Source organism: Agelaius tricolor, unplaced genomic scaffold, assembly GCF_023055355.1.
Source record: "Agelaius tricolor isolate 1412-34295 unplaced genomic scaffold, bAgeTri1.0.p SCAF_22, whole genome shotgun sequence".
NCBI classification, from domain to species: domain Eukaryota; kingdom Metazoa; phylum Chordata; class Aves; order Passeriformes; family Icteridae; genus Agelaius; species Agelaius tricolor.
This window is the reverse complement of record NW_027269282.1, coordinates 254,894-266,366: the sequence shown is the minus strand read 5'-3', so window position 1 is coordinate 266,366 and position 11,473 is coordinate 254,894. Positions and strand designations below refer to the sequence as shown.

General features: G+C 55.6%; 1 protein-coding gene across 5 annotated transcripts in view; it reads right to left on the bottom strand.

The window, feature by feature from the left end:
• Nucleotides 1-378: 378 nt before the first annotated feature.
• DNMBP (dynamin binding protein) overlaps nt 379-11,473 on the bottom strand; it is a 34,250-nt gene continuing 23,155 nt past the window's right edge. For all 5 annotated transcript variants that reach the window (XM_071446081.1, XM_071446082.1, XM_071446083.1 and 2 more), the window contains 13 exons: nt 8,637-8,824; nt 7,930-8,029; nt 7,288-7,435; nt 6,751-6,768; nt 5,888-6,087; nt 4,695-4,825; nt 4,358-4,462; nt 4,049-4,177; nt 3,282-3,614; nt 2,711-2,893; nt 2,438-2,636; nt 1,907-2,340; nt 379-1,619 (listed from right to left, as the gene is read on the bottom strand). In XM_071446081.1, coding sequence (XP_071302182.1) covers nt 1,434-1,619; nt 1,907-2,340; nt 2,438-2,636; nt 2,711-2,893; nt 3,282-3,614; nt 4,049-4,177; nt 4,358-4,462; nt 4,695-4,825; nt 5,888-6,087; nt 6,751-6,768; nt 7,288-7,435; nt 7,930-8,029; nt 8,637-8,824 — 2,354 coding nt within the window. In that variant the 3' untranslated portion in view covers nt 379-1,433. The remainder of the gene's footprint in view (nt 1,620-1,906; nt 2,341-2,437; nt 2,637-2,710; nt 2,894-3,281; nt 3,615-4,048; nt 4,178-4,357; nt 4,463-4,694; nt 4,826-5,887; nt 6,088-6,750; nt 6,769-7,287; nt 7,436-7,929; nt 8,030-8,636; nt 8,825-11,473) is intronic.

The window sequence follows — 11,473 nt, the reverse complement described above, 5'->3', positions numbered from 1 at the left end:
GCAGCAGGCACACGTCTGTGTACAGCCATGCACACACCAAGTATGGAGGTTATTGCTGACAAACCCTTGACTCTTTGTTCTTGGGCCAGATCTCCTCAGGTAAAGAGCAGGTGCCCACTTAGAGCAGGGCAAACCCCACTAGCCCCAGAGTCATGTAACATACACCTGGGGAAGAGGGCAGTGCAACAATTTCATCTTAATAAAGAAGGTTTCTCTAAGTGTTTCCTCATGCCTGAGCTGCAGCTGGCACAAAGACCAAGGCACTAGAATGCTGGATCCCACCAAAACAGAAATGTTCCTGGCCCTGCAGGCTCTGCATGAAGGCTGCAGCACCTGCCAGACACTCCTCCCACATCTCCCAACACTTGCAAAGGCACCTTCTATCCACAAAGGCAAATCTTTATTTGCAGAGCAGCAGTACAGGGAATACAAACACTGCCCTATGAAGGGAACCTCTTCCCTTCAGGACATGGCAGCAGCTGTATCACACACCAATGCAGCAAAAGGCACCACAGCCCTCCCAGGGATGAGGCTCCTGCTGCTCCAGAATGTCAGCACCCTCTCCAATGCTGTGCAGGAAAACACAGGTGAGGCACTTCTGGTCAGACCCCAGAAACAGGCTGGAGGACAGCTTGTGCTTTGCTTTCTCCCCTGCTCCAGCCCAGAGCAGCCAGGTGGGCATGTCAGTGCAAAGATGGGTCCTGGGCACAGCCAACACTGTGCTGACAAGGGTTTCTGGCTCATCTGAAAGATGGGAATCTGATGGTTGCTGGCAGCAGCAGACCTTGGAAAGGCCAAGCCCCTGGGAGACCAAGCACAGGGAGAAGGCACCTGCTGGGGTGTTTGTTGTGAGGGTTTCAGAGGCCATATCCAGCCCAGGCCTAGGGCTCAACTACTCCCAGCAAACCTCAGAGCTGCTTCCCCAGGCACTGTGTAAATGTCCCACCCCAAGTCCTGCAGAGACAGGCAAGACCAGGCTCCTGCTGCACAGGGAGTGTATTCATAAAGTCTGGGTTGCTTTTAATACTACTTGACTAAAGACAATCTCCAGAAACTCAGCATTAGCCTTCCACAATTTAAATCCACAGCAGCTCCTCAGCCCGAGTCAAACCTTACCCTTCTGGGCAAGTGACAGCCCCAGGCTTTGTTCCCCTGCTCCTGGCTGGACACAGGAGGCTCAAACACACCTCAGAGGTGAACTCACCCCTGCCCTCACACAAGCTGCCTGCTCCTGCTTACACCTGGCCAGCCCACCCTTCTCTGTCCCCTAAAGGGACGATGGCAGCCAGTGTTTGGGGCCCAGGAGCACTGCACAGCTGTGAGAGGCATAGCCTTAAGGGTGAGCAGTGGGGGCTGCAGGGCTGGCCAGCCTCCCCCAGACCCTAGCAGTCCCAGCAGGAACAAGGCACGGGGTGCAGGCTCTGTCTGCAGATTCACGTGTACTCTGTCTTCCGGATGTAACTTGAGGGCACGTAGCCCTGCTTGCCGTGGGCCTCGGCCAGCCACCACTCTTGATTGCCTGTGATGTCCTCAAACTGCAGGATCCTGAGTCTCTGGTTAGCTGACACACTCAGCTCATTGGTGTTTCGGCCTTTGAAGGTGTAGAGAGCGTAGTAGACCTGCCAGACAAGGGGAGAGCATCAGTTAGATGGTCACACCACACAGCCTTAATCTCACTGCATAGGATGTGTGGGCTTTTGTCCTCCCCAGTGACAGCCCTGGCCCCATCCTGGCTCTGCCCACCCCCATCTGAAGCCTGGTTCTCTGCTGTTGGAAGAAAAGGTCTCATACCCCACCTCCTACATATTCATGGTCACTGCCAGGGAGAAGGATGATTCTGTCCCCAGCCAATCAAAGCTGTTAGCCCTTGGCATCCCCAGCCCCACGTGGGTGGCTGAAGACTCACCTGGTTGCCCTCTGACTCGCTGTTCTCCAGCCCTGAGTCCCTGTCCTCCACGGAGGGCGTGGGCCTGAGATGTGCTTTGGTGGGGTGCCCGTTGCGAGAGCTGGGGCTGCAGCCCTGCTCGGGGCGGCTGCAGCGGCGCTGAGATGTCACAGTAGCAGCCAGCGGGGCTGTCCTGTCACCAGAGCCAAGCTGGGACACACAGGGGGAGTCCACCTCCAGTGGGGACTCTGCTGGGGAGACAGAGTCCTGCAGGGGTTTCTGAGTGAAGGTGACGGCCGCCCCACTGGGGCTGAAGGTCAGGGTGGCGTTGCTTTGGGGAGAGGAGCTGCCGTGCTCTGACTCGTTGGAAGAGTGGCTGCCCACAGAGACGTCGGACTGGCTGCGGCGGGGGTTGTAGGGCTTCAGAAAGGAGCTGTACACAAAGCCTTTGGTCACTGCAGAGAGGGAGAGGAAGGGACCTCAGACTGGAGCACAGGGAGACCAGAAGAGGAGACTCACAGCAAGCAGCAAGGGCAGGGAACAGCCACCTACCCCCATTGTCTATGAGCCAGCGATTCTGGCTGCCCATGGGGTCCTTCTTCTTGATGACGCCCACAATGTCTCCTTCCAACAGGGAGACATCCAGGTCCTGGGCAGCATTGAAATTGCGCTCTGCCTGGAAGAGACTCTGCGGGGGATAGCGGGCCAGGAGGGCAGCGCGGATGTCATCCGACTGCAGGAAGTGGGTCGGCTGCAGAGGAACGAGGCAGGTGTGAGTGGCTGTGCTGGGCTCTGCAGGCCCCGACACGGGCAGAGGGAACTCACCAGGCCAACGAGGGGCTGCCGCCGGGCAGACTGCCGCTCCATGCTTTTCCTTTCAAAAGTCTTCTTGGGAGCCGCCTGGGACTCTGGGAAGAAGGTGAAGGCCTGGAGCTGCTGGAGGACTCGACTGTGCTCATCCTGGAAGATGGCAATGAGGTTCCCTTCCCTGCCAGACACCTTCAGCAACTGGAACAAAGTCAGGATCCTGGTTAGGTGACAGGTACAGGGAGAAGTGGCCAAGAGCTACAGTGTAGACCATGGCAGGGCTCAGAGTCCTGCCTATGACTTGCAGTGCCGTCTGGACTCAGCTCTAAGTGGTCCTCAAACTTGTGACCATTCTCCCAGGCGAATGCTCTCCTGCCACTGCTCCAAGAGCCTTCTACACACAACCGCAACATAATCCTGCAATCCCTGCCCCAACACCACCCCACAGGAGCTCTCCACAAGTCACTAGTGGCCTGAAACTGCAGTAGCAGCTTCCCCCACGATGTGACAGGTCCCAGTGAGGCACAAAGCCTGCACAGATTTGTGCTGCTCTGAGCCCAGGGGCGCTGCCTGCAGTGTGTGAACTCACCGACAGCAGGGGTCTGAGCTCCTCCAGGGCCAGGCGCACGAAGTCGCAGTGTGCCTCGGCATAGCCCCGCACGCAGCTGGCAAAGAGCTCCTTGGCGAAGCGCAGGAACTGGGGCAGCTCGTCCAGCAGCTGCGCATTGAGAGCCTCGTAGTTGTTGCGGGCTGACTGCAGCTCCTCCAGCGTTCGCTTGTCCTTCAGCTTCTCCGCTCGCTCGGTGCAGTTGTGGAAGTCGAGCAGTTTGTCAAAGCGTTTCTGCACCAGCTTGTGGGGCCCCGCAAACATGCTCAGCAGCTGGCTCAGGGGTGAGCTCACCAGCCGCTCCGTCCGCTCTTTCTGGTGGGCAGAGGTGCAGGGAGAAGGTGAGACTGGTGCTCTCTCCCACTGTGAACACCAGCAGCTCACTCTCCAGCACACAGCCCCCCCAGGACAATACCGTGACTGTCTCCTGGTGGCAGCCACTGGAGCTCCAGGTGTCCCTTCCAACAGCAATCATCCTATAATCTTACATAACTGTGCCAGCATGGGTAACTCTATGCAAAGTACCTGAACCACTCGCATAAAGAGCTGTAGCATTTCAGGCAGGGCTCAAAAAATGTGTATCTAACAGGCACAGTCATAAACTGCCAGGCATCAAAGCTCTCAGGAGGGCACAGCTAAACAGGAATGCTCACAGCTCTCCCAAGTTACCCTCCCTGCAGCCTCCCAAGGCCTGCCCATCTGCAGCAGACCCCCAGGGTGGGCCTCAAAGGGGCACAAGCCTCACTCACAAAGCTGGAGAAGAGCTGGTCGCTGATGAGACGATTCACTTTCTGGAACTGGTCCAAGTCCCCACTTCCCTTCTCTGTGCACAGGTCCCACATGCTCCCTGCTGCCAGTGCCTTCATACAAGCTGACTCCTGCACCAGGGAGATACAGCTGAGCCATACTTGCTGTCCCAGGGCAGCCCAGACCACCCAGCCCCAGCAGAGTTGAGGCAGGAGCTGTGGCCAGAGGCACTGCAGGGACACACCATGCAGGCAGGAGGGACAGTGCATGGTGAGCCCCACAGGCCTGGCATCACACCCCGACTGGCTCACCCGGACATGCTGCAGGTACAGGGAAAGGTCCCGGATGAAGGACTTGATCAGACGCTCCTGCATCCGGAAGTTCTTCTCTATCTCTTCAAAGGCTTCATCCTTTAGCTGTGAGAGAAAGTGTTTCAAGGGAGGCAATGCAGGACTCAGCCCCTCCCAGACTACAAGATGTGAGGCCCTCCTGCCCCCAAGGTGGACAGCAGAGATGGGTGGTTCAGACCCTAAGCTCACTCTGCCTCGCTGGCCTGGATCAGAGCTGGACAGGGGGAAGGGGTGTGGAAGGACAGCAGACACTTCTGGAGAAGCACTGCAGGGTGTAAGTGCAGCTGATGCACGGTACCTGGGGTGCAAAGCCTGTGAGATGCTTGAGGTGGCTGCTCACACGGTTGGACTTCTTGATGATAGAGTGGAAGTTGAGCTTGGAGATCTTCTCCATGAGGCTATCCTCATCCCCTTTTCTGTACTTTAACACTAAAGAGATTGATACAGAAATCAAAACCCTTGTAAGCACAAACACCCATGTCTTACACTGCCTCGTCAACAATCACCTTGTTAGTTCTCCTCTTTCCCAAGCTCCGAAGTCCCAAGAACCCCATATTTCATTACAGAATGGCTTGGGTTGAAGTGACCTAAAAATCATCTAGTTCTAACCCCTCTGCCATGGGCAGGGACATCTACTAAACCAAGCTGCTCAAAGCCCCATCCAACCTGGTCTTGAACACTTCCTTGGGTGGGGCATCCACAACTTCTGCAGGCAGCCTGATCTAGTGCCTTACCACCCTCATTGTAAAGACTTTTTCCTTATATTAAATCTAAATCCTCTCAGTTTAAAGCCATTATCCAGCCTTATCACTGCATGCCCTTATAAAATATTGTATCATAACCTCCCATCCCATCCAGCACTGTGTCACCTGTTTGGCTCTTGAGATGCCCTACAGTCTGTAGACAAACCATTCAAGCTCTTCCACAGGATTATGCACAGTGCCAGCATAAGATGAGAGGAGATGATGTACAATAGTCCCTGGACATGCAGAAGGTGTCTATATTGCTTCTTTAGCAAATACAAGCAATCATTACATGCAGCCTCTGTCACCTCAGCTTCAGTGGGACTATGAGGAAAGACTAAAGTGTAAGATTTGCACAAACTGGGGACTTTCAAGGGAAAACAGGGTGGCTAGTAGGCATCAAAGGGAGTAATTTTCTCCCTCTGTTCAGCCCCAGGGAGGCTACACGTGGATATTGTGTCTAGTTTTGGTGCCTGAAGGCCATGAGTGACGTGGGAGAACAACATCTCCTAATCCACAAGGAGAGCTGGGGGAGCCAGGTGGGCTGGACACGAGGAAGCAGAGGGGGATCTGCTCACAACCAGCAGCTACTTGAAGGGCAGTTACAAAGGTGATGGGATCAAACTCCCCTAAGCAGTGAGAGTTCCTCCATGACCATGGTTGCCAGCTAAGGCTCAGTGGCCAGCAGACACCGACCTCGGCACACTCACTCCTGTCTCTCTGTGCCCAGCACTGCCCAGCTCCTCACCCAGGTCCTTGCGGCGCTTGTACTCGTTGATGTTGACGTTGATTTCTTTGACTGCAAGGACAGCAGCTGTGAGTGGTGCCTTATCAGGGTGAGCCTCAGGGGTAGCACTCAGCAGCTCCATCAGCAGCAGCGGGTACCGCATCACCCTCTGCACTGGCTTGATGAGGAAGGAGCCCAGGTTAATGTAGTTTGTGCAACCCCTGGAAAGTCAGGACAAAGGAGATGTACCAGGCATCAGTCTGGCTCTGTCACACACATTCTGCCCCCTCAAACCAGTGCCAACCAGACCCAGAACTCCAATGCCTCTAAATCCACTGTACTCCCTAAATCAAGCCACCCTTATGTCCAAATTCACTGCACTCCTGAACTCCTGGTGCTCTCAGATAAACCCCGGGTTTCTGCTCCTCACTCACAGCAGGTGATACTTACCAGCCAGGATCCTCTTCATTACCAGACCCACCATGAAATCCTACAGAGGCACAGCCTCATACTTGCCAGAGAGCCACTTGTTTCAGATGCTGATCCACCAACCAACTGCCCAGGTCTGTCTCCCAGTGCAGGACAGACTGACTGCAGGATGGCAGTCACTGCAGGGCTTTCCTGGCTTTGGGGCTGACGGCTCCCAAATCCTGTTTCCTGCCCAAGACTTCCCCTTGCCTCATCACTTGTGCTGCCCATCTGTGCAGCCCACCCACTGCCTCTGCTGCAATGATGCCACAGACACCCCTGTCCTCCCAGTGGTGCCTCCACAAGGCACTGTTAGGGCAGCCCAGCATGCACCCAGCCTGTGGCAGAAGGTTAGTTACAAGGGCATGGCCAGACCAACACAGACAGACAAGCAGGGACTAAGAGGAAGTACTCACCATTCACTGTACAGGCTCCTGCCGGCCCACAGAGTGCCAAAAAGCAAAGAAAAGCAAGGGTCAATGGGGTGGCAGGTGTGCAATCCCACAGCCAGTGTCTGTGCCCTGCCCAGTGAGGCTGCCAGGGCAGTGGGCAGCCCTGTCCGCCCAGAGCAGACATCAGCACTGCTGGCTCCCGGGGCAGTTGCCTCCACAAGTTGGAGCCTGGCACCCACTGAGCCAGGCAAAGCAGCTCCTTCCTCAGCAGCTGTGGTGGCTCAGGGTTTGGGCAACAGGAGCCCTCAGTCCAGGACATGCCACCTTCTCTATACATCGGTGGCTTCTACAAAGATTTTAAGGGGGTCTACAAGTTTCCCAGCACGTGTGCATTGGGCAGGGGGTCATTTGAACCCAGAGCCTGGTCAACTATGCAGTGCCATCATCAGACCCTCTCCAGTCACCACCTGCACTATCTAAACACTGCTGAAGAGGGGCAGGGATGCTGGAAACTGATCCCCCTATCCCAGCCTGGTGGCTGCCACCTGAGGAGGCTCAAACCTGAGGCTATCCAGCAGGTCCAAAAGTAGTTTCTGCAACTTCTCATCCTTCTCATAGGTTTCCAGCAGTGCGATGGCCTCATCATGGTTCTGGCAATACACTCTGTAGACACTCTCCAGCTCTGCACGATGTGTCAGGAACACTGGTCCTGCAGAGAGCAGCAAAGCAGGACTTCAGAGTCTCCTGGTCCCCATCTGCCTCCAAAAACACTGGTGTGTCTCTTGATAAGACATCCAGTCTCCCCGTTCCACACACACAGCTCAAGAAAATAGATCTAGTACAGCATGCAGGACCCTTCCTCATCACCCACCAACACACAGAGATCAATCAATCCAGGTCTCCCAGGGGGACTAGTGGAGACACTGGTCACAGGAGCCACAGAGCAAAGGCACAGGCAGCCCAAAGCATGAACGGCCCAAGCTGGCAGCACTCTGGGACAAAGGGCCATGGACAGCCACAGGCACTGTGTCTGAGCATAGTGACCCCTGGGGCAACACAGATCTCCTTGGCTTCACTGTTGATGATGAGTGGTAATGGGTACCAGCAGGTACCTGATCCTCTCCCATCATTTAAACTGTTATGCCCTGCCACTAGCAATGCCCATCCCAGCCTTCTGAGAACAGGTAACAGCAGAACTCATACCTATGGCATCTGAAGCCTCCAAGGCGGACAGCAGCTGCTTGGAGAAGTTTATTACCATGTGGATGTTTCCAAAAAGGCCCTCAAAGTCTATGTTCTGCATCTAATGAATGGGAAAAGAGATAACCTGGATGGGGAACACATCCCAGTTAGACTCAACAGCCCCTCATTGCCCTCCTGCAACCTATCAGTCCTCAGCTTCACAGCAGACACCTGGTGTGACCTCCTCTCATCACAGTGACTCCTAAACACATTCCCTTGTCCTCAGTGCACTGAAACTCTCACACCTTATGTGTCCTTCTCTTTCCCAGCAATTCCACCCCTGCCTCTGCTCACCTGGTTTTCTCTTTTTCCTCCCACTAAGTCTGTCCCCATGCCAAGACCCCATATCTTATTTCTCCTGTCAATGAATTTAACCTATAACCAAACAAAGAGAAACTATTCCTGCACCAAAAAATTCAATGTGTGATACTTGCTGCCAGGTCTCTTGTTCCCAGCAAGGATGAGGGTTCAGCAGGATCTCAAAGCAGACGGGCATATTGCAACAAGTGCAGGGAACTGCAGGAACCACCTTCCTCCCATCGGAATAGCTTTCATTTCCTCTATGGGTTCCCGTGCTGTGTAGTCACCTCTGAGAACTGAATGGACTCAGTATTCTCACCCCAATACACCAGTGCTGCACCAGTTTCCCCTCCTTTCCCAGCTCCTACCTGTGCCTGCTGCAGAGGCACCATGATCCTCTCCACACACATCTCCAGGTCTCTGATGTAGTCCCGCTCTGTCTGGAGCAGTTCCTCAATAACCTTGGCCCTCTTCTCCAGCATCCTTTGCTCTGCACTCTCAGTGGTGGCCGAGGACGGCTCCAGGGATGGTGTCTGGGAGGACAGGAGAGTCATCTCTGCAAGACAGAAAATCGAGATCAGCCTGCTCCAGCAAGGATACCAGGACAGGAGACAAATAGCACCGGCACTGCTACACATGTAACCCATGAAACCGAGAAACAGCAATATTGAGAGTGGGCCAAGGGCCTTTCCAGAGGGGCCCTTCCCAGGCTGCAGGGAGAGCCGGCTGCTCCCACAGCCCACCCTCGCAGCAGCAGGGGCGCCGCAAAGCCCTGGCACCGCCAAGGGGAGCAACAAACCTGCCACACAGGGTCTGCCCTGATGCCGGCCGGGGCCCGGTTCCGTTCCCACCCCGTGGCTCCGGGAAGCTGCAGACACGGAGGGAAGCCCCCGCTAGGCAATGGCGGCCGCCCCTCCCTCAGGCTGGGAACAGGGTCTCCATTCTCCAGGCCCGGGGCATTTCCATCTCAATGGCCGCGGAGGGCCCCGGGCACGGCAGCGCTGCTGCCGCCGGCAAAGCCTGGAGCTGGAGCCCGGCCAGCGCGGCCGGGCAGGGCCGCCCCGCCCGCAGGGCCCGGGGCTGCAGGCCGTCCTCTGCGGCCCCGTCCGGACCCCCGGGCCGCCTCTCCTCCTGGTTTTCTGTGCCACCTGCGGCCCCGGGCCGGCCCAGCCCCCTCCGCTTCCATTGACACATTTCATCCCCCCGCCGACTCCTGGGCCCCGCCGCTCTCCGCCCCACCTGCCTGTGCTTAAAGGCTGAGCTCCCGGACCGAAACCACGGACACAGTGCTCCCCTAGCACCTCCCTGGTCACCCCTCCAGGCCAGGAACACTCGGGGCTCCCCCATTTCAGGGCAGCCCGGAGCCCCTTGCAGCGCCAGCCTGCCTCGGGTACCCCACTTCATGTCAATGGCTGATTCCACAAATGCGCCGTCTGCTACGGAGCCCCAGCTGCCCTCCATCAGCAGAATTTTTTTTAGAGCTGCAGACATGCCACAGTTCCAGGAATGTTTTTGCAGGACAGGCACTTCCAGAGGTCCCTGACCTCTCCGGTGACAGCGTCAGACAACAGAGGCTCAGCCCTGCTTAATCCCAGGGACACGCAGCAGGGCTTGGGATTTATCCCCGTACCACAGTACCGGCTGTGCACAGCCCTTCTCCCGGTACCACAGTACCGACTGTGCACAGCCCTTCTCCCGGTACCACAGTACTGATTGTGCACAGCCCTTCTCCCGGTACCACAGTACCGACTGTGCACAGCCCTTATCCTGGTACCACAGTACCGACTGTGCACAGCCCTTCTCCCGGTACCACAGTACTGATTGTGCACAGCCCTTCTCCCGGTACCACAGTACCGGCTGTGCACAGCCCTTCTCCCGGTACCACAGTACCGGCTGTGCACAGCCCTTCTCCCGGTACCACAGTACCGGCTGTGCACAGCCCTAGGAGGCCCCCTTGCTCCAGCTGCTTCTGCCCAGCTGCTGGGCAGGCTGCAAGCAGCCCCCAGCCACGCTCCATGGGGTGATGGCAGCGCCCAGCACGGCAGCATGAAACATGGGATGGGAAAATTGCTGCCGCAGCCTAAGTCCACTGCTCCTCCAGGCCAGGGTCTTCACACTGAAACAATCCAAGAAAGAAAAGACACCCAAGCTGAGACACTGACTCAGCCCATGATTATCTGAAACCATGCCAGCCCTTTTGGCCCTTCCCATTGCAGAGCAGCCTTGGCAGAAACCAGGAGCATCAGCACCAAACAGCAAGTTCTTAAAGCTATCTGGGCTGAGGATGAACCACTGTGCCTCTCTGCAGAAAGAGCAATTTCAAAATCATTCCCAGTGCCAGCCTGGCAAATGGGAAACCCAGCTGAAACACAGATGCCCTCAATGTGGGAGGGAAGATATTTGTCTCTCTAAGCTGGCATCTCTGCTGCCCTGCCTTGAAATCTAGCCTGGGGAGAGGCAAAACAACCAGCTCCATGAAAGAGGATTCAGTGACACAACCAGCACTTCATTTAGTAGGCAATCGCTGGGAAGAAAAGGCCTCACTAATTCCTACTGGCAAGTATCCTTAAGCCTAACCCCATGAGAGCCTGTCTGGGCTTCCAGCAGCTCCCAGTGATGAACTTTACCAACTCAAATGCAGCAGGAATCCACAAGGAGGGCCTCAGAGCAGATGCTGGGTTTAACTTATTTTGCTCTTTGCATTTCCACAGCATTTGCAAAGTTTCAGGAGCAGACCGGGCCCTGCTGTGCAAGGTCCTTCACAAACACCCACAGGGCTATCCCTAGACACAGCACTGGGAGGCTGAACAGGATATGAGCAGAAAAACGTACAGGAGGGACACCTAAACACTAAGATTATACAGTCAGCAGGTCTTTGTGGCTCAGGGAGTTAATGAAGTAACAACAAATGAGTTATTTTAAAGAAGGTATGGCATTTGTCTTGCAGGAGAGCGAGCTCAAGTGGGAAGGCAGCCTGGAAGAAAGAGGAAGGTGTTAATTTGCAATGCAAACAGGTGTGTGAAACCCAGAGGGGGTGGGCGGTGAGATGATACTACTGCATGGGGTGGGCTGGGAAGAATCTTGAAAATTAAGACAAGCCAAAATCACAGCCAGAAATGACCCATACAGCAGCATTTGGGAAGACAAATGGAAAAGATTACATTTCTTTGGTCGAAGAACAGGATTTTTTATTTAGCCCCAGGAA